Consider the following 24,580-nt stretch of genomic DNA (forward strand, 5'->3'; position numbering starts at 1 on the left):
GAAAAAAATTTTTTAATCATTCTTCAAGGATAATTGAAATCTATTTCATTATCAGCGAAATCCAGTGCAATCAATGGATCGAAAACTATGAAGTGTAATTAGAGTATCAATGATTATCTTAAAAGTATTAAATTAGGATTGTTATCCAAATTTTCAAAAGTGTATTTTTTTATGTAATAAAATAAGAATATAATTCTTTATACAATATGGATTGTTATACTTCTTTGTTGTAATAATTAATTTAAAAAATACATCATTAACTGTATTTATTATTAATAAATTATTGATTAACATTTATTTGCTACAAATAAAGTTTTTTTCACGAAAAAATTCCTCTGTACTGTTTACACAAAAAGAAAAATATTTAGTTAAATTAACTGGAATTTTAATAGAAAATAAACAATCCAGAAAATTTTGATTAAATCTACTACAATTCTAGTAAAAATCAAAATTCTAGATCGTTTCGCCAGAATTCCATTTAATTCATCAAACATTTTTCTTCGTGCACTAATTAAAACATCATAGATTTGTTTATGACTTAAATAACAAATGTCAAAAAAATTGTAAATTTTCTGCGATTGATAATTTTAATATAAGATTAAAAGAAGCTCTCGCTTAGAACAACCTTAAAATAATTCCATTTCAGTTATTGTTAGTACAGACCGTAGCAACCAAAAAAAAGCTTCAACTTTCCATAACAAGTATTGCAATACTTATTTACCCGAGTACTCTGACTATTCTTTACGAAGTTCCGGGAATCTAATTTACGGTCGTCGGGTTCGCGGCCGAAGTAAGTCTTATACGAGCGAGAATACGAGCGCGTGTGGATCTCGGGAGAGGAGAACTTGGACGGTAACCGCATATTATAACGAGACAGAGCATCGCGGAGCAGTCGTGATATTATGACTCGGATCAACGGAAATACGGCGTGTCTCGCAGGGCTGTTTTCGACTGACTTATTTCGACCCGTTAGCCTAATTTCTCATTCTCGCGCCAAGGACGACCAGAACGACTTCTGTTCTGTGTTCGGTGCAGTCACACGCCGAGGGTAGACGCACAGTCGCGTCCACCGCGTATACCGGTTATTATCTTTTCGCATTTTTCGGTCGAGATTATTCTCAAAACGAATGGCCCTCTTAAGCCTCCAGACCGGATCATTAATCTGGGTTCGAGGAGATGGCTGGGGCGGGCACGCCGGTCGCGGAGAGGAGTGGATGAGCATCTACAAAGACCTTATTGCACTCGTGTGTGCCATCTCCACAATCGCTCTTTCACGGGAGTGATTTAAATAAAGGGTAAAGGACACTTCAAGGCTGACGGCAATTCTGTTCAATTTATGCGCGCGGATCCAATATATAACCTCCCTTGCTTTTTTCTATTTTATGGCGGCGAGCCCGTTGAGTAAGAACGAGATAAGTTTACACATTAATCAAAAGTGGAAACTGCTTCTCAAGATGCTGTACCGGCTGATCCATAAACTCGAAATCAATTGAAACGTTAAAAAACGAATAGCCTAACTATCGCACTCTCTTTCTGCCGTTAATAATTTAAAGGGAGAGAGAAGAAGTTATTAAATTTATTATATTGCGAAATAGTTTTGTTGTTTTAATGAAACCAGTTTTGTTGCGTCTATCAAGACCACCTAAAGAAGAATCTTCCAAAGAAAATTAAAAAAACTGAAGAAAAGCTTCAACGATATTATATATTGTACACGAGTATCGTCAAGAGGACGTGAAAAATATATTTCTTATGATCAAGGGATCACCGTCACGTCAATCTGCTTTTGAGACGCTGCCGTCGAGCAAACGACGTTCTTGAGGGATAGTAATGAATTCTATTCTGGCGTCTGTTCATGCGTAAATCAATTCTGACGGGTTGAAAGAGTTTCCGCGTCCGCAATGTCCGCATCGACACCAGGAAGCGGAAACTCGAGATGTACCGGTGTCGGGGTCATTTATAGCAACGAATGTTCTCTGTGTACGAGACGCCGCTGCGCTGAGACGTTGCCGTTGCTGATGTCGGTAGGTAGTGGCCGGTTGATACATGCACGGCAGACCACCGTAGAGTACACAATCGGCTACGACCTCCCGGTACACTCTGCCATATGCACGCAGCATCCGAGAAAACCACTTCTCAGATCTTGATTCACTGCTTGACATAACACGCACATCCTGACAGTTCGCGATATTCGAACTCGTGCCATATTTTCGTACTATTCCGTTATTCGTGATATATTGCCCCGCACGATCTTTTCTCTCTCACTTTCTTTCTCGTTCATCTCCAACAATATATTTGTATTTGATATCAAGATGTTTTTTTTACATGCGAAAATTAATTTGCGATTTTATAAAATGTGACTTAATCTAGAGGTCAGGATGTCACAGGTGTCATGTAAAATTTGTTGCTGTAATTACTATATATACTGAAAAAAATGTATTAAATTTTAATAAAGATTTGTTTAAATACTGAATATTAATTAAATATAAACATATATTTATTTGGTATAAGAACTATTAATTTCATTTAACTATAATTTTTTTCATGCAGTAAATATTTATTTACTGTAGAAAAATGTTAAGTGAGATAATCCTATTCAAACAAATATTTATTAAGATTCAGTATATTTTTTTCATAGTGTGTAATAATTGCATATCTAACTAAATTTAACTAACATTGTAAAGATATTATTTATTAAAAAGATACTTCTTGACATAAAGTTAAGAATCTTGATGAACACGGTTTAAAAAATATAAAAGTATAAAAGATATAGAGGTTTTTTTTTATCGTATAATTAAAAGTGATATAAAAGAGATAGGAATCCATATCAATACGATAAATAGATTTCGTGGCAGTAAAGCAGCTTTTTTACACGCAGTAAAAAGAATAAATAATTGGTTAAGAGGATTTGATCCAACGAATTCGTTTCTAATATCAAATTACAAGCTTTACTCACGTGTTCGTCCACAGAATACGTCAGCTCCCCGTCATCGTAAAGAACGAACCACCTTCTCTGCCATCTCTGTAACACAGAAATCGTATTGACTATTAGAAGAGATGTTCTTATTCATTATTTAAATATAAATATTAAGAAAATGTTTAAATACTATATATATTTTTTTACAACTGCTAATTAAAAATTTTCAATGTTTAGATTTTATGAGGTAGCAATGATTAATAAAACATTCGCAAACTTTTAAGAATTTTTATTCGCTAACGTAAAATAACGAGAAATTTAAGTTTGTTGCAAATAATTACTTGATTGATAACCACAATATTACTTGTATCTATTAATTATCATTGAACTTGAAACGTAATCATACTGATTCTGGCTGAGGTAATATTTTTTGCAATAAGTTTTTTTCATTGTTTTAAGATGTTTTACTAGCATTATTATCAAATCAATTTAATTGCAATATTATTTCAGCTTTAGTTTCAAGTTTGATAGCGACGCAGTTTTATATAATTAAAAAACGTGTTTAGAATTTACATATAAAAATATTAGATCCCAAAATTCAGCTTTGATCGTATAGATTTTTTTTTATTTACGTAATAGTACCACTTACTATTATTAATTAATAATTATTTGCGATATACAGTTAAATTTGCATTATAATTAAATATATGTAAATATAAACTGTCTAATTATTATTTGAACAATTATTATAATTGCCGCAATTACTTTACAAAAACAAGATTACCGCAACGATATAGGAAAAATATGGATAGAATTTTCCATAGAGCACTTGGCAATTTACGCAGAAAGACGCGTCCTTACGCGGAGAGAAAACAATTTCGCACGACTCAAGGCTGAACCTGTTCGACCTTCAAGAATCTTTAAGACCTCCCGCTACGTCAGCTGGACAATTAGCACACGGCAGCCGTTAATTAGAAACAAAGTCGACACGGCGGAGAGAAAAAAGAAAGAAGAGCGCAACCAGCAGCGGTGGATCGTCACGATTTCTCTCTCGTTGCTATAAGTTGCGCATAAAATGAAAAACTTATCTCGTGGCTCGAAATACTTTTGGATACTCTTTTATGTTCAAATTTATGGATTCGAACTTATCTTTGAAACTTCATCTTTAAAAATTTCTTCTAGAAAAATTTCTTCATTCTTGTAGAGTGCTAATAAACGTATACGATGTATCTTTCGCTCATTGTTTTCATGCAAATCTCTTACAGTTAATAAAAGCCGTCGCTTTCACCGCGCATTACCCGACGGAAATACTCTTTGGGATTCGTTGTACGTAGCAACAGCCGCGAATTTGATGGGCGCGCTTCGAAAGAATTGCGACGTTTATAGAGCGAGAACTTTACACGCTATACGATTGTATGCAAATGCCCACAACGTGTAAAGTTTACGTCCGACTACATGCACAGTTATGCGATACCGGCCATATCGATTAACCTCTTTGTCTACCATAGTGATAGGTACAATGTCCTGCAGGCAAACGCATTGACACAGAAAATATGAAATGCTGTTTCATAACCAAACTTTGTAAACAGAAAAATATAAGACGGGTAGAGTATATAAAGTCACTTAACTTATGAGAATCTTGTGAAGTTAATTTAACAGACACCAATATAAAATATATGAGATATATTTTTTCTCTGGATTTTGGCCTCGACAAAAATAATTTTGGGCATAATTAATAGAATTACAATGTTCGGAAATAAACTTCTTTTAATATTATCAGAAAAAAGATGTTTTTAAAATTATTTATTTCATGAAAAAACCTCTTCTTCCCGTATAATGGTGCTTTTTAATGGTGATGCTACTTTTTCTGAAAAATAAAAAATATTTTTTTTTATAAAAACATTAAAATCAATTCTGAAAAAATTTCCATTCAGAAATCATTCGCAATTTATTTATTGTGTAACCATATTATAATAAACAAAATTTAACTTTTTTTTAAATTGATCTGATAAGGTGTTTCTTATACTACTTTTTTCATTGATCTTATATCTGCTAAATTTATGTACTTATTTTTTGATTAAATATAATCAAATAATTTATAGGAAGCTAAATTTATAGATAGCTAAATTTGAATTTAATATAATTTTCTATTCATTATAATAGATTTTAAATAAAATGAAAATCATTTAAATTAAGAAAAAGATTTTATATAACAAACTTTTGTTAGTAAAATGTATAAGTTTTATAAAAGACATGTGAGTTTGAAAAAATTAGAGCCCATAATAAATTCTGATCTAATTTTCAAAATTAGCAAAAAAATATATAAAAATAGACTAAGATCATCCAATTAACAAACTCATTGTACACCAGTGTTATTGAATTTCTAAATAGCGTCATTCATATGTGAACAAGATTTCAGAGAAGAAAGACGCAACTGTAACGGAAACATTGCTGTCATTGATATGATGTGGGACATGAAAGAGAATGTATTGAAAACGTGTCATTTCAGTAAACATACACAAATATGAATCTATAGGTTTGTATAGTACCAGGTACCAGGTTTTGACGTTAAAGTACAATACAACCGTCCGAATTCTTCACAAAAGCGTGTTGCTTTTGTTCGCGAATGGATTACGACAAAATATTGTCGTAGTCATCATGCAGAATAGATGCATAGTACCGTTGCAAAATCGCTGGACGAAGGGAGAAGAGCAGATATCAGCCTACACGAGGCGGCGGTATCTTCATCTGGTAATTATTCACTAGGGGCCCCATGGACCAGCCTTACGTGGACCCCGGTACGTGCGTGGGAAGATCTCTCACGGAAGAAGAGGAAGAAAGAACGAGAGACACAAACAATGCGCGAGAGGATTGAGACGGTATGACGGAGAGAAAGCACGGAATTCTCCTAGCTGATACTCGTAATCTCTTTCTCCTGTTCTAAGAATAGATTTTTCTAACAATAGATTTTTTTAAGACTAATTACGCGGGTCTAACTTTTGGATTAATTACAATATGTTCCACGACAATGAATCTTATTTTGCTCGTCTTCACGAAAGTTTATTAAAACTATTTATTATATAATGACATTTATAGTTTTTTCTACTTGAGCGCAAAAATTATTTAATTATTATATATCTGTTAAATATTATTGTTATATCGCATGAACAAAGATATAATTATCGATAAACTAATTAGAATAATATAACTAAACACATTTCGAAACAAATGCGCATAAATTTTGTCTTTTATATAAATGTTATTCTATTTTACAATTAAAAAGTTTCTAGATCTTTGCAAAGTATTAAATATTTTTTATAGCATTTTTACGTAATTTTGAACGTTAAGAACCCGCATAATCCTGACCTACCGCATCTTCTTGGCTTATATAGGCTGTTAATACCATCTATGGATTCCACCTTTTTAGTTCAAGTCACTAGTCACCGCTACTTTTCAACCAGTTTCAATCAACCAAAGTAATTATCGAAAATCTTAAAGTCCAGTAAAATAACTTAACTATAAAATTACAAATGCAAATATAATTAAATCTTCCAGAAAAGAATAGAAATTATATTGTTAATGAAAATAACAAAGTTAATTAAAAATAAAAAATAACGTAACATAAAGTGTCAAATTTTAACTAATAAAAATAAAAATTATTGAAAGAAAAATATTTTTAGATTAATTAAAACATAATACGATATGTGTGAAAATTATTTAAGCGGACAAGTTACAGTTTTAAGATTGATTCAAACATAATCGTACGTGACGCATCAAAATGTATTCGTATCATACATGACCAGAGAAATATATGAAATTAATGTTTTAATGCGATATATAAGTTCGGTGGTCTAGTCACTCTAGTGGTTAGAGCTGAGTGGTTTTACTCTGAGTAAAGAGACGTTAAGGTCTACGTTGGAAGGGATGATCAATACGTGTTTGCTTTGTTCGCCACTACGCGGCGCATCTTCCCGTATTCAAGATTTATCCGAAACTGTATATAAGGTTTGTAAAATCGGTTAACGACATCGCTTCTCGGCTCTCTTGAGCTAAGATCAAAGTGTAGTATCTGTTCTTATCAGCTTAATATCTGATACAATCCCCATAGGGGATTCAGAATATTAAACTTTTTTTTGAACAAAGGCGGGAATGTGGGGCTTGCTCCAATCTTGCCAGGGTCGACCCGATATTGCAGTTTATTCGGGACTGGCCTAAATAAATAATTTCAAAAATAAGAAATATTTATAACACATAGAGAAACTGGAGAAGCCATTTCTGAAAATGTTAAGGATAAACAAGTAGAATAGGCAGATATATAAAGATGAATAAAAATCGTAAAATAAAATTTCTCATCCTAAAAAATTCCATATATTTTTCCTGAGTTTTAAAAGAAATTGTATGATTTTCCTTGATTTTTAATAATACTTCAAAATTTTAATATTTTTCATCCTGATTTGAAGACCATCAAAGATTTTTGTTGAGAAATCAATTTAGCACAGCAAGGTAAACTCTTAATGTCACTAATATTGCTTACATTTTAATTATTTTTAATTATTAAGAAGTTGGTATTCCAAAACTAAGAGTGTGATGTTATTCTTTAAAGCCAAAGAATCCAGAAAATTTTGCAAAATTCTTGCTCTGATTGTTTTCAATTATTTGAATTCAGTTTTGTAGCAATTCTATTTATTTATAAAGGCACTAGTTTTAATAAATAACTAATACAAATAAATAAACATGTACATAAATATGTACAATACAAAAGGCAATAAATTCTTCTGCTAAGAATCCCGACGAGAGTAAACGATTATCACAAGAAATGCGCATTTTTCATCGCAAGATGAAATCATATCATTTCAACATATCAGTCTGCTAGTCACGAAGATCATATATACTCCTTGCCAAGCAGACGTAAGAATCTCCGATTTCCCGCGCTGCATTTTACGACGCCGTCACTACTATCTCGATACTCATACTTGCGGAATGGTGATTTCGAACAATGTATGAATCTCTACGTTTATATAAATCGCATCTAAATCTTGATTTTATCACGAGCTATTACACGCTGCATCTTCACTTTCGCTCACTTTAATCCTTAGATGCGTTCGATTCACATAACGCGTAGCTGGATGCGTAAAATCATTACGTTTTTATTGCATCTTACTTATCAACATTAAATTCATAACTCAATTTGAATTATTTTTAATCGTTTTTATAAGTACTGCTCCTATTCCATTTATTGTCAATTTAACTAAAACAATAGAGTTGACAATTTAATTAAAAAAAAAAAGATATTAAATTTGACTTAAATTTAGTTTATTCTTTACTATGTACAATACATGTATTTATATGGATGTTGTTTATTTTGAAACTTACAATCACAAAAATAGATTGATTTACATTTTGACACACAAAGAATCAGAGTAATCCACTCCCTTTTGAGTTAAACAATAAAATTAAAAATAACAAATGTTATCTAATTTAAAGAAGTGAGTTATTCTATTCCTTTGATATCTAACAGAGAAGAGAATAAAAATTGAAAAAAAACATACGGCATATGATGGATGTTTTATCAATTATCTCAAAGTATTTTCTTTCAATAAGAGAAAAGATGACACGATTTTTTAAATGTACATATTATTCTGAATATATTAATCTGAAAAAGCAGAATATTCGTGATCTCCATATAACACGATATCGAATGTCTCGATTTTCCTCTTACGACTATCCTGGTCATCCACAGATCGGACTTGATATCTTCGTCGTCAGCTCGCTATTCGTGTTTCGATTCACGACCCTGTCGGTATGGCCACGAGCGTGCTAGCGTGCTACCTATCATGCGAATGCCGTCGTTGTTGAGGTTGCCGAAGGGACCACTGATCTCCGACCACAACGGTAACGTGACCTGATGCTATTCCCTTGGCGATCCCCTATCGACGGAATCCGCGATTCGGCCGATCCTATTTCCCGACCCCGCCTGTTCTGAATAATGCGGTCAAGAAAGAAATGTAGCAGATCCTTTCAAATCTGGATTCGTGGTACGCCCTGATACGGCTGTACTTTGTCCTATTCGTATGAATAATAATGTGTAATGACAGCGCTTTTAAAAAGACCAGACGCATAAATCACATCGTATCTTTCAATTCCTATTAATAAATTAGAGAAGCTGTCACTACATTATAAATATAAAAAATTAAAAACATTAATAATAATAATTATTAATGTGTTAAATAATTCTTTTTTCCGCGGAATATTTATCAATTCTAGAAAAAAAATTTATTGATCCTGAAAAATTCTTATTTTAGATTTAATCAAGACTAATTATTTTTTCCATTGATTAATAATAATTATTTTTCTTTATTTAAACTTCAGTTTCTTTATATAGGTATCAAATTTATGCTGCTACACGATTTTTTTAAAGGAATTTGTAGTTATTGATTGAAATGAGATTTATAATCGAATGCACGATTACTATTCAATGATTTCGATGTATTTCGCGATGCTCGGAAGTTGTGATATAATCCATTGTAGAACATTCTCCGAGAATGCTATTTAATCTTCAGCTTAAAACGAAACAAGCTAGTAATAATAAAGAACGTTCGCAATAGCGTGACTAATATTTTCGCACGAATGAATTTATGTCACCGATTGAAAATAAGAAGTTCATGTTCCACGTATCGCATAATTTTGAAAAAAAGACTGATAAATGAAAAACATTTCAATCATTATTTCAACAGTAGATACTAGATAGATTTCCAGTTTATCTTCTATCAATCATTCATCAATAATTAATCAACATAAATATTGTTTATTAATACTTTTTTTACTCTCTCTCTCTCTCTCTCTCTCTCTCTCTCTCTCTCTCTAATTTTCTTTCTCAAAAAATTTAATCCCCTTTCTTTATTTTTATACATTTCAACAGAGTACAACTCCCCGTTCTTGAGTTCTCGAGTGAAAATAATTAATTTGATCTTTATTATTAGTCGCTTATGGTGATATTATCAGCTAACTAGGCCTGCAATTAGTAAGCTTTATTACTGTATTTATCTATATATGTGATACGATGTATGCCGCTACCACGTTTCCAAAGTCTCGTTACAGCTTTCTGTAATTTAAACAATATAGCGATCGCATCAATTAAATGAGTCAACAATGTCCGGCGACATGACACACATGGCTTATTTAATTATCGAATGTTAGACAGGTGTACCGGGGGAAAGTATATAATGGTGATGACGGTAGTGGACGGAGTGAAAGTCGAGATAATACCGCGCGATCGTCAAACATGATGAAAAATGATCGTTTGTTGAGCAGTTTGTCCGACTAATTGGCATGTTCCAAATATGAAAAACCGTGATGATGTCACATATAAAATTTGCTTAATTTGATAAAAATATTCATGATTGCATAGAGATTTTAATATTTAATTCTATATAATATTCTTCATAATTAAAAAAAAAATATTTTGTAAGTAAAATTCTGTACTTTTTTTATAAAGTATTATATTTTTTGAGAAAAAATTTTTTTATCATTTAGATTGTTGAATATACTTAATTTTGAGGAACAATTTTGATAACAATTAATGTGATGTTTGTTAAGCTACAGAACAGTAAAGATAAGATTTTTTTTTTAAACAGCTAAAAGAATGCAACCATACTAAAGTACAAATTTCAGTCTTTAAAATGTTTTTTTATTTTTTTGTCTGCGATAATTTTTTATTGATTTTTTCGGTGATCTAAAAATTGTGCAAATTTAAACTTTTCAAAGCGTTTCCTATTTTTCTGTTGAATATAGATTAATTTTTTAATTCGCCGAATCGCATGATATTGTATCGAAGGTTACTCTTGCTTTAGACGCGGGAGAAAGGTTCAGTGATCCAACAATGGATTCAACCAGAGAAATCAGTTCTGATCCGGCAGCGCGACGATAAGTCGGAGCAAAAACGATTGATCGTTTCGGTTGACATCATTTGCTCTACGCGGCTTGTTGTCATTCGTTATCAGCAATTGCAAGAGGAAAAAAAAAATTCAATCTTGATGAAAGTGACCATCGACGAATGATGACTTCAGATAAGGAATCTAGTGTATCGAGATAACGGTGCATTTTTTTTCGCAAGAAATGCTATTTCTCTCGCTTTATTCCTCTCATCGATATTACTACTATCGCATTCTTCTGCCTAACTTTTAACTTTAACAGCAAAAAGATCATTGTTAACGACATAACAGTTAACGCTGCCGCGCCTAAATACCTCTACAGTGAAAAGACGTATCAGTTATATAGTCTCTGCAAAAAGTGATTGGAATTAAAAATTTATGTTTTCCATATAAAAAAATGAATGTTATATGATATAAAACAATTCACAGGTCAATATTTATATTTAACAATATAATTACTTTGAATAAAAATTTTTTAATTTTTCTTATTATTTTTAAAAAATGTATCTTCTTTTATTAAAATAATTTTTTATCAGATTCTAAATCATCACTTTTTTTATATTATACACCGTTGGAAAATTTGTATTTAACACATTTCACAATAAAGAAAAGAAAGAAAAGAAAGAATAATATTTTTCGATAAAATAAAAAAAGAGACAACTGTCATGTCGGCGCGATTCTATCGATATTATCAATTGATCCAATGTTTAACAAATTTATGTTAGCATGCAGAAACGTTTTTGCGAAATGCGAGATAGCTGCTGTGTTTTCAGGTTGCGTTGTAAACGAGGGAGCGATACGAATCTGCTTATGTCGAGCAAAACGACGAGGATGCACGTCGCGGGTCATCGCTTTTCGCGCGCGCCCGGGTACTCGGCGAAGTCACCCAAGGCGAGAGAACGATGATGAACGTCTCGCCTCGAACACGAAACCCGGTTGATTTTTGCCTTCACGCTCTGCCAACCATGCGCCGCGGTAATTCGTCAGCTCGCGACCATGCGACCGACCACGCCCGTAGGAAGAATTGAACATAGATGCTACTACCGTTCGTTTCTTCACATTCCTGGATTAAATCACGATACGATTGCGATCAGTGTTTAGTGTCTGTTCAAGCAAATCTAAAGATAAATGGCTGAAAATGTGCATTCTAACTTGCAGCAAAATATTAAAATGTAAATATTATCAATTTAATATAAAAATGAATACTTAACCCCTTAAATTTATTAAGCATTACATAGCTTATTACTTAAGTATATTAGAAGAATTAGAAGAATTCTCGTACTTGTGGGAAAGAGATCAGATTTTATTAATTATGCAGAAATTATAAAATTATATACAAGAATAAGATATTAAAATTTTTTAAGGAAACAAAATATCAAAAATCCTTGCTTTTCTTTCGACATATCAAATTAATTGAATTAATTTGTGTTTCAAATTTAGAATGAATTGATATAAAAATTTGCAAATTAAACAAGGTAGATACTTTACAGTTATAATTATGATTTATGAAGGTTTTTATATATAATTTAAATCATGTAACAAATATAATGTAAATATTACAAATTATGGTATTTGAATAAATCAACCTTCCTTACAGTATTTAATTTCCGCTCATGTAATAATAGTCAAGAAACTTTAACTACAACTAAATCTCGCTTGAGACTAAAAGGCATATGCTTGAAGGCGAATCAAATTGCGTCGAAAATACGCCAACAGCATACATGTATTTATAAACCGGAATAGTCTTGAAACGCGAGATCTCGCGACCGTGAGAAAAGCGAGTGCCCTATATTTCCAAGTATAACTCAAACGGAAAAAAATTCTCGATCCTTCGCTTTACCTTCTTCTCTCTCTTTTACTCTTCCGATTTTCTCCGTGTAAACACAAATCGGAATTTTGCCAAGGCGACTTTCCACCCACGTGGCACTAACCTTCCAGTCACTTCATAATTTATCTGCGCCCGATACATCAGATTTACGAGCCCAGAACGAAGGCGATCGAATCAAGAGAGAAAAAAAGAGACTTCGCGTTGTTAATTTGCACTCTGCCATAAACTTCGTGACACTGTACGCGTTATAAATAACGTGGTCTATATTGTTAACCGCTATGCATCTCACGCACGCACAAAAGGTACCCGGATAAAATGAGAAAAACAAAGTCGTCATATAAGTTAATTTTGTTTCGAGCATCATGATAAAATAAAGAATGAAATAAATTCTCATTCCAAAAAGTATCCAAGTGTCGTAAATAACTGCAGTGCGTTTAAAAAAGTTGGTTATAAGTTGGACGTTTCTCAAACATCGACGCTTCAGATGGCAGCCGAGAAAGTAAGTTAAAATTATTTAATTGGCACATTTCGTTCGATATCGATTATATTCGATTATAAATTTCAGTCTCTTTTAGAGCGAACCACTTTTCACGAGAGCAAGTCACGAAAATCGAACGAGATTTGTTTGCGAAAGGGCTGAATAATCGCAATCGTGGGAATGATGTTAGTTCGGTACGAGGTTTCGCACTAATCCAGACCGTGTAAAATCTAAATAAACTAGCGCGAAAGGGGCGTACCGCTCGAGAGGGCGAATCGCTTAATCGCTTATTTATCGCGCAGCCGTATTTTCCCAAGATAAAAAAGCAAGCAGCAATGCTAATCTCGAGGGGAGGGATCAACCCTTGCCAAAGCCTCATCGGCGAACAAATCATCGGCACTGCAATGCCAAAACAGATCTAGATATCCGTTGACACCAGCGGACAGCAACTTTTCCGAAGTTTGAAACACATTATGTTAAATATATGTTCACACAAAGTGTACATATATAATTGTAACATATAGGCCAATATTCGTAATTAGTTTTTATTTTAAGACCGTTTTAAGTAATATCTTAAGATGCTAATAGCTTTCTGATTGGTTTATGACATCTCAAGATAGTTATAAGTAACGAATATGAATATCATAGAATATGTTTATCATAGCCAATATAGTTTATAAGATTCACTTTCTCATAGCCAAATTTTAATTAAATATCTATTTGAATATAAAATGTAGAGATGTAAAGTAGAAAAGAGCTCATCTCATATTTTCAAATTAGTTGTAGTACCAAATTTGTAATTTTTGAATTTAGACTCTAATAGAGTCTCTAATTTGATTCCAATCTGACAATTAGCGACCAAAATCAAGCTGAAATTTTCTTTGTTATGCATGATCAATCTCATAATACTACAATATATATATATGTAGCTATGCTTTAATAGAACCTAGAATAGGCTTCAACTACGCTTTTTCCTTTCTTTCTTAGAATATTTCTCTCTTTTCTTTCTTTCTTTTTCCTTCATTCTTATTCTCGTTACAAGAGGAAAGATAACGAAGATGCAACGGTGAGAGAAGAAGCAGGACGCAGAGAGGAATACAGCTGGCCGGTGACTAGTGACAAGGCCAAAGCACATACTAAGGAAAACGAGGGCCGTATATGTGCACAGACACATTTATCCCCGCCTCTATCACGGCCCTGATGACTGGCGACGACAGCTTCCTGGTGCTGACTTGCGCAACTTGCATCTATACTCTGCGATCGGACCGCTTCCTGCAAATCGCGGCCATGGGCGAGAGGGACCGCGAGAGGCCATTACGATCCATGATGCAATATCAATTAAAGGCTCATAACAGAGAGAGAGAGGGAGAGAGAGAGAGAGAGAGAGAGAGAGAGAGAGAGAGAGAGAAAGAGAGTGTGTGAATACTCTCTTTCAATAGAATATACTTCATAAATATTAGAATATATTTCAAAATCAAAATTTAAACAATTAAATTTACATTATTAATAATGAGCGATATTTCGAATTAGTTAGATATTAAAAAAAATAAGTTGCAACTTGCTAACTATGTTGATGCTAACAAAATATGTATAATAATTATAAAAAGTTATAAAAATAGGACATTAAATTTCTATTTAAAAGAACAGTAGTAATTGAAACTAATAGAGGAATAATAAAACTTAAGCTTATAATTTCTACATAAAGAATCCTAACTAATTTTGTTTAGAAATATTTTATTTTTCTCGAATCCTATTCAATCCATTCTTTAATTTATTATTACTTTAATAATAACAGCTTCCGTTCTTCTGCTAAAAATGCAAAAGCTATTAGTATTTCCTCCGATACGATATTCAATACGATGAAATTCGTATTTCTAAGAACTACATGATATCGAATACTCCATATTATTACTTCCATACACAAAGCATAACGCTCCTCGTAGATCTTCATTAGACACGGATTAGAAATCGAAATAATGTATCGCTAATGTGATTTAGTTTTCACGGTTGCGCCCCGGTTTTCACAGTATTTTATCCATCGTACACGCGGTATATCCGCGACTGTAATTAATACAGATGTCTGAACTCCGGATTTATCGTACCGTTGGAAATAAGTACGATGATCGTCTCGGGGTTATCGTAATTAGATTAATATCTTTGGATTTATGGTCAGTTTGCTTCGCGAATCTAGGTCTCCAACTCGTTGCCGACGCTTCTTTATTGCCTTATGAAGGAAAGAAATCTTCCTCTTGCTCTCTCTTTTTTTTTTCCTTTTGACCTGATGGTGTGAGAAAATCGAGTCGCTCACGCCATAACGTAGAGCATCGAGTGGAGGCGTGTTAAAAAGTTTTCAGCGACGAGAAGTGCACGAGTACCGTTAATTGAATAAAATTCTCTCGGCTTCCTGAAGTCGGGGCCGCTAAAACCGTTTATGCAGATTGCATAGTCCGCCGCGATTGCTCTGTCGCGACTGGCAGCCACGTTTCGGAAGAACCGTAAACATAATGTCACGTAAGACACATTCCATGAGGCCAAATCGAACAGGTTAGAGTCTTGATAAAATATTACCGACAATGTTGCAACTACCGCTATATTAACACTGTATGTACATATTATAGCGATATAACTCGAATAACGTTACTTGAAAACGAATATTTCATAATAAAAAAAATTGAGACATTATAATGTAAAAACTCCAAATGCGAAGTTGAACAAAAATTTCAAGAGAATTACGAAAAACCATTAATTCTAAAATTTCTTCCTCACATCTGAAATCTGAAGGATAATAAATTACAATAATAAAAGAAATGATAGAATGAAATGGAAAATTGCAATAATGAAGAAAAAAAAAAAAGAAATAGCATCTAAATCAACTTACTCGAGATATCACGTCGAGTATTTATCTTGTCGATAAGTTATTACACGGAGGAAATGATCGGAGTAATTAAGAATACCGTGAGGGGAACGTGCCGAAGATCCATGTCACTTAATGATGCACGATTTTTTTTTTCAGTGATCTCTAGATTTTATCCCGTCAACCAATCTGCAATCGCGAGTCCCGATGCTGTTATCCGACGTTTGCAACGAAAAGAGAAAGAAAGCCCGAATAGCGGTCAAGTGTACCGTTTCGTACAGATCGACGACGACGTTGTACGATTATTACTTCGTTGTAACGAGCTTGTAGAGAAATGCACTCGCCTACCTATGTCTCTTTACAACTGATGCTTTACGCAAAAAATTATTTCCCAGCAGAATGATGCAATACTTTTCTCTGCAATCTCCATTAGGAAACAAGGATTTCATAAGTAAGTATGATGAAAGAATATAATATTCTATAAAATTTCATTCTGAAGAGTGAAATCTCACTCTTAAAGATTGAGAATTGAGCCAATCTTTTTCAAGACTAACTCAATTTTCACTCTTTAAGATCCTATTCCAAAGAATTTAGGATTCCAGAAAAGTAATAATAATATATAAATAAATATGTGTGTATACATATTTATTTATATATTATTATAAATATGTATGCATAGGTACTAAGATCAGTTTGGATTAATAATAAAAAAATAGATAAATCAACTATATAAAATTCAAAGTATATAGAAATATTAGATTGTTCAGAAAGTCCGTGTAAATTTTTCCGTGTAGATGATTAGAAAATCTACTAAAAAACGACTAAAAAATGTAAGATTTCCGACAGATATAAAAAATTGTAAGAGAAAATGGTGGCATTATTAAAGTTATTATTTTTATACATCTTCATTTTGAAGAAATATAATTATAAAATTCTCTTTCATTTCAATCGTTGTATATTTAATATTTGAGAAATTCAAAATATTAATATTATATTCGAGAAAAGTGTTTTAATATTATATACTATATAAAATATACTTTCTAAAAAACTTTTAAAGAGTTGTAGCAAGATATGCATATTCTACTTAGAACAAAACTAAGTATTAATCATTAGCAATTATCAACCTAAATAATTAATAAGTTTGTTATTTATTTAACTATAATTAACGTCAAGATAAATTATAAAATATTATTAAAGTACTGATAAAAAGGAAAGGCGATAGAAAATCATTTCGAGTTAAAGGAATCGCCGCAAGTTTCTCTTCTTCTATTGAAATAAAAGTAGCAATAAGAGAGAGAGAGAGAGAGAGAGAGAGATATTAGCTTCGTTAAGTTACGACGTTCTTAGAAACAAGCATCGAACTAGCGACCACAATCCACAGCGGTGAAAAGTGGCCTTATCTCTGTCCGTCGCACATGCCAAAGAGACGAGGGATCCTTATCGGGGCAGGATGTTTCACAGGAGGACATTGGAGTAAGTAGCAAAATGTGTAAGCCATGCTGAACTATCGTTTCTACGATGTCATCGACAACGGTAAGTCGATAGGCGTGATACCGGTTTATTATCTTCGTTTGTTAAAAGAAAGTCTTCTGTGTAATTGTCGATAAAGTAAAAATCAGAAATGTCACCATTCTCGTATGCAGTGATAATCGAAAAGAGGAAAGCTCGATCGTGAAATCGTTCTTCTAATTAATTTTAAAAGAAGTGATACCATTTCAAGATATCAGTATGCACTATTTGATTAAAATTAGATGTAGCATGTCATAACAATGGAATACCCTTAGATATTCAAAATATTATTCATATAATATTATATTAAATATTAATATCTATGTAAAATAAAAAGAAATAATAATAAATAAATTTGCATTTACTTGAACTTTTTAGATCTCTAATATAAATAATAAAATCTTGCTTTTTTAAATAAAATCTGAATAAAGATTTGCAATAAATCATATCTTGTAAATGATCACGTCTCATAAAATGTTCACGAAAGAAAAATCTATTCCAGATTCGTGAAGAAATGTCATTAACATAATAATAGTTACATTCTGTATACGTCAGCAAATATTCATGCAAAAATATGTGCCTGACACGCACTCCGTTGCCAAGAAAATGATACACGGGAATCGTGCGACTTATCATTTTAATCTGCTTATCAGCTGATTTATGCCTAGAACTGACAGAGGGACAACGAAAAGATTCGATCGTTATGTTAAATCTCGTAACGTGCATGTGTTAAAGAACTCTCTCGGAGATCTCGGATGCAAGAATAACACGATGACGAGGAGCCGCGGTTACATAATAAATTATTGCATGATACGAGTCCTCTAACGAGATGACCTTTCGCTGCGAAAATTCGAGCCAACTTCGTCCGATGTATTGCATGTTACGCGAGGATTCACGAAGCGCATTCATTAGATGACAATTACTAAATTCTTGTCTTCTGATGTGATTTCTAATTATAAAGCTAAAAATCATATACATTTCTAAGTAATATAATTTAATTAAATCCTCATTTATATCGCTAATATATTCTAAAATAAAATAAAATAAGAAAACAAGAAATAAAAATTAAAATAGGATATCTTTTATATCAAATAACAATTTAATTAAAAAAGAAGAACTGATAAGAGTCATATGCAGTTCATGGAGCGCAAAGTATTTTTATCGTAAGGCCATATATCTTTTATTAATTTCATATAATTACAAGTGGAATATCATACACATATATATTCTAAAATTTACTGTCAGTATTGAAAATCTATAATTTATGTCACGTTCATTATAAATTTTCAGTAGTGACAGTAGATTTTGAAACACAGCCATGGTGAACGTTTCGGCTTCAATTCGGGCCATCCTCAGCGCAAACTTGTACTAGAAAACAATAATTTACGATTCATAAATGATAAGTGGACTAATGAGAGGTCTTAAAATTAACGCTTTAACGTTTTATTTAAATTTTAAAAGTTGTAAATGGTACATCGATAATTTGTATTGTCTCATCGTGACTGTTTGGTAACAAGCAGCGTACTTAAAGTTGCTAATGCATGCGAAATATTCAGTCGTATTCATGTCATAACGGGACACGCTATACGCTTTCATTAGAGTAAATAAATTAACATCTTTCTCTTCTTCGTGCTAAGCAACACAGCTTACAAAACGCTCATTTAAAAGGAGAATAAATTCTTCCTCCTCTAACTTTTGTTGTGTACATTCTCTGAAAAAGTTTGTACGAAATACGTAACCAACTTCATCGCTATATATTTCCACTGTGCAATAAATTATGCAAAAAAGGTATGCATTATTTATTTCTTATATGCGCGGTTTTTATGGAAAGAAGCTCTGCACTTCGGAACAAAGTAACGATTTCGCTGGAATCTACATTACTTCACCGCAATAAGGCTTTATGAGAAGTTTTATTGTTGCTGCTCAAGTTTCTTAATTTTATATATCGCCCAATTCTTGCGTTTGTACTAGAAAACCAGTATTAATAAAATATCTTACTCAACAGTTAAATTAAGATACATATCGCACTACGCGTAATCGGAGTCAGTTATCAAATTTACGACACGATGTGTATTATTTCTGTCTTTTTTCCTATTGTAAAAAATTCACATTAACATATTCATAAAAAAATATCTAGACTTACATCTCAATTTACATCTTAATCTCGCAAATAATCATGTAGTCATCAAGGTAATTCTTAATAAATCAAAACTACAAAAGGAAGTAATAACATACGTCGGACAAATGTGGAGTCTGTCAGCTTCCGAGCGAGCAGTTAAAGGTTAAACACGGACATACATCACATTTCGCGCGAGACATACGGATGAACGGACAGCACGGTATGTTACTCGGTAGCTATTCTGATTTATGAAGGATTAAAGTTAATATCGCGCGAAAACATCCCATCTCTTCTGGCGAAAGATCGTCGCAGCTTTCGCGTCCGATCGCGGCGACTCCTCCTGAGTGAATGCATTCCCATGAAATTCGCACGCGAATTCTTCGGCGGTTACTCTCGAAGAAAAAAAGGAAGGAATTCTCCCGACACACTAAGTAAGATTCGCGATTGAAGGCACGCAATGGAGAAGTACAAATCAAGAAGGTGACAATCAAGACGATCAAACTGAAAATCCTTCAATTTCCGGTAAAAAAAATCGAATTCGCGTAATTTTCTCGGGCAAAGAATATTAGTTGTACATATGTACACGCATTCTGTGATCATGAATTCAATTGAATTCAATTTTTAAAAAGTTTTGAATAAGAGAGAAAAGTAATATATCTAACTAACTGCATATAAGTTCAATCTTTCAAATGTTCTTATCAAATATTCCTATCAAATAATTTTATACATTTTAAATACACATGGAAAAATGACTTTGCTGAATCTAAAATTTTAGGTAAATATAAATCTGAAAACAATTTTGTCATCATTCGAATAATTGTGTGGAAAACTCAAATGCTGCAAAAACTTTTGACATTTTAGCAACCCAGTATTGATATATCCCACATAATTATTTTGATAATCCAATAAAATTATTTTTTATCTGTATCTAATTAAATTTTTGATTATTTTAGCAAAGCTGTTTTTCCATGTACAAAATAAAAATATAATAGCATGTAATGTCATGTACCTTTTACTTCGCAAACAGTTTCATAAATATCAAAAGATAAGACCATAAATCGGAGGAAGACTGTTTTTACGTTTCTTATGATGTATAATGAAAAGCGTATACGAAAAATCTTTGCGAGCGACTTCACAGCGTGACACAGAAATCCGTAATTAAGGTCGTGCGATAAAATTCGACGTCACGACGGTTCGCAAGAGCTAAAGAAGAATATGACAAATGTGATAGAGGAAGAAGGAGCGAGAAAAAGACAAGAAACGAATCACGAGCTTTCTCATCTTTCTGTTAGTGAAAGACAAATTATGGACTGCACGAGTTAGAACTGTGTGGTCGGAACATTCACAACATGCGAGCGAAGGTGAGAAGAGGAGAAAGAAAACGTGTACGGTAAAGAATAGAAATAATAAATAAGAGAATAAATTAGAGTAAAGTTATTGACGAGAAAACGTAATCAATATAAAAATTAATAATGAAACACCGTTATTATTAAATGATTTAAATAATTAAACAATTTCTATAAATAACCATATAATTGCAATATATTGAAGAATAGATCTTGTAAATAAATTTTCACGTTCGTCCTTCTGTATCAGACAAAATTAATTATCCAACGTTAAAAGGGTATAAATTATTTTACGTTAAGATAACAAGAGACTGATATACTTCCTGCACCACACGGAAATAATTGCGATAAAATAAACGCCAAAAGGAGAGTCTGCGCAGAAATAGAAAGAGCAATTTCGCCCGATAAGATATATCGGAGATAAAAAAATGAGAAAGAAAGATATCGGTCGTGGTGGCTCAGAAAGAAAAGAAAAACCGTTCGAAGAGAAAAAAGGAAAAAAAACCTGGGCTCTTATCACGGTGTGCAAGGGAGGGATCTGAGTGGCTACGCTGACACGTAACCTCATTTAAAAATGCGGTTACATGCCGCAAAATAACAGTCCTTTAAGCGCATGGCAGTCTGATTAATTGTCCGGATGCCGAGGGGACTCGTCGAACCCAGACTTCGAGTCCGAGCTTCGAGCTCGGTTCGCTCACATGCAAATCCAGCGGCCGCAATGTTACAGGTGGGAATTACGATTGCATTACACTTGCCGAGGCGGAAACCAGACGGACGACTTTTAAACAAATTATCCCAGAGTCGCGTAAAATCTGACACGGCTGCGACGTCACGCGAATAATTTTGCACGCCAGGGTCTCTCTGCTCTCAAATTATTATTGCTTTCTCGGTGACCGTGTTCGAAATATTATCGGATAGTACGTACATTTATGCACAATAGTGTTTTAAATATATAATAACGAATTGGTGCTTAATTCAGATTTTTGTATGTGATAATATTTCTGTGTAATAATATTTCTTACTACAGCGAATTTATATGTATGTGTATATTTAATTTCGAGAATCTTTCGAGTCGCCGCATGTCGCGTGCCGCAAGATATAAATTACAGATAAAATAAGTTAATACAAGAAATAGCTTGTAAGAAGAACATAAACTACATTCATGATGCGACATAAGTAACACATATCAGTTGTAACAGGTATGATGAACGCGTTCGTTGAACTCGTCGCATAAATCAACAAGTACTGAAAAGCCAAAGAAAATTGTAATGATCATTATAACTAAGTTATTATTAGCATATCCAAACTTAAAAGTGTCAAATTGTAAAGGAAAACATTTCAGTACCTAAAACTCTCGATAATTTACATAAATTTTTAAATCCAATGTCATTTGAGCAAAATATATTCATTGTATATTCTCATACGATTCTGTAATTTCTATATGATAATTTTATACTCCTAAAACTTCTAAAGTGAATTATCACTCTGAAGAATAAGATCTCACTCTTCAAGATTAAAAGTTGAGTCACTCTTTTTCAAAATTGACTCAATTTTCACTCTTTAGAATGAGATTCCACTCCAAAGAATCTAAAGGATAATTTATATAGTCGCAGTTCTTCCCCGCAAGTTGGAGAGTTGTATTTTAAATAAGACATTTAATGTTGAATAAATTTAAAAAACTAATTAGTACTAATAATTTAGGAAATATTTGCATTGATTCAAAACTAATCTCATCATAGCAATTAAAACTGCAAAACACACATTTTCTGCTATCGTGATCGCCTCATTAGGCTAATATTTCGCAGTTGGCGATACCGTAATCATTAACCTACAATCATTAATCGACTCGTACAACCGTTTTCACGTCTGTTATCGTTAATTTATCGACGTGTTAATGTACATCTCGCTGAAGGTGTTTACGCGGATTAAAAGGATTCGTTCTTCGTCGAAATATATATGGCTAACTTACGAACGAGCGCTCTCAACATACGTGTAATTGGTATTAATTAACTAGAAAGCGCGAATTAAATTAACGGTTCGCTGTCGAATAGAATCGCGTTCATTACATAACGAGAAGTTGAAGAGCCCGAAAAAAGATCCTCTCCTACGTGCGTTCACGGAATACGATGAAAGATGCGAGAGAATCGAAGGTTACTCTCCAGGTTACTCAATTCGCGCGAGTGCGGTAAATGGTGACAGTAATGTAATGCCTGTTTTGTTTGACTCCTCTGGCGCGGTATATGACTACTTTATACCTGCAAATGCGCTTAAAGGATTTCCTTGTGATAATATAACCGTCACCGTGTCGCCGATCCTATAAAATCGCATTACGCCGATGGTTCCCTTTTTGAACTCGCCGAAAAGTATTTATCTTTGCGTTTATTCAGCACATCAATATCAATCATGTACTCACACAATTTTGTGTTTGTAATCGTTATTATCATATATCGTTATTATCATATATAATAATATATAAATTCGCTGTGCCTCAATTATAATACTAAGTTGGCAAAAAAGTCATCATAGCTGAATCATATATTTCTGTATTTACATATAAATTTACTCAGAAACATGGCAATTATTCCTTAAATAAAGATTATCAGTTTAATAATTATTTTACGGTAAAAGCCGAAAAGTGATTCAGGACTTTCTTGACAATCTAATATAAAAAGTGATACAGTGCGCATATTTCTCAGAGAAATGATATTAAATTTCTTTTCGTGATCTTTATATTATAAATGACACGATATTTTTTACTTGATAAAATTATGAATTAATTTTCGAATATCTTTTAACATATCTATGTGCGTTTAATCGTGACTTGAGAAATTTTCTTGCAACTTTGACTCTATGATAGTCAATAAAAGCCAAAGTGAAAGTATAAATAAGCACCTCTTCGATTAAATGACGTATCTTCACGAGTTGTGTGTGTTTCTGCGCGAACAATAATTTACATTTCATCGACCTATTTGCGAGACAAATAACGACGCATAACGAACGATACCTGAGAGAAGATTTTTCTACGTTGCATCATATTGTTATCGCGTGCGAATCAACTATGAAGCGTCTCACAACGCTACTTTTTGCAGACAAGCAGCTGCTGACATTTCCTAATCCGCAGAAGAGACTAGGAGAGAAGAGAGATCTACGGAGTTCGTGGCGGAATCGAGGAGGTGCGCGTCGCACCTTTCACTCGCGGCGGCGGGCATCCTCCCCGGGCTTTTACAAAAGGTTACATTTACATGTGGCGACGAGCTCGTCGTCGTGCCATTGTCGGGATATCATTGTCTCCGGGGTTACTGCCATCGGCACGTGCGAGCGTGCAGCGGGAGAGGAGAATGTCGGTCACTTACCGCGAGGGTGCCATTGATTCGAAACGGGCGCACGTACAGAGACTGCTCATTATCTTCCCGCGCGGAGAAGGCGGACAGAGATAATAGACAAAAGAATATTAGCCTGTATAGAGATGCAAAAAGGTTACTCTCTTATATCTTTTGTATTCCTTCGTTCAGAATACGTACACGGCACTCTATGCATATATGCATACAAATGTGGAGAAGATAATTTTCTTCCTTTTTCTTTTATATTTCTATATATATAT

At 33.1% G+C, this 24,580-nt stretch overlaps 1 protein-coding gene across 4 annotated transcripts in view; it reads right to left on the reverse strand.

Annotated features, from left to right (window-relative positions):
- LOC108686200 (protein outspread) overlaps positions 1-24,580 on the reverse strand; it is a 193,719-nt gene that overhangs the window by 88,131 nt on the left and 81,008 nt on the right. For all 4 annotated transcript variants that reach the window (XM_018191360.1, XM_018191376.1, XM_018191369.1 and 1 more), the window contains exon 3: positions 2,954-3,019. In XM_018191360.1, the coding sequence (XP_018046849.1) occupies positions 2,954-3,019 (66 nt within the window). The remainder of the gene's footprint in view (positions 1-2,953; positions 3,020-24,580) is intronic.

Source organism: Atta colombica, unplaced genomic scaffold, assembly GCF_001594045.1.
Source record: "Atta colombica isolate Treedump-2 unplaced genomic scaffold, Acol1.0 scaffold100, whole genome shotgun sequence".
Classification (NCBI taxonomy): Eukaryota; Metazoa; Arthropoda; class Insecta; order Hymenoptera; family Formicidae; genus Atta; species Atta colombica.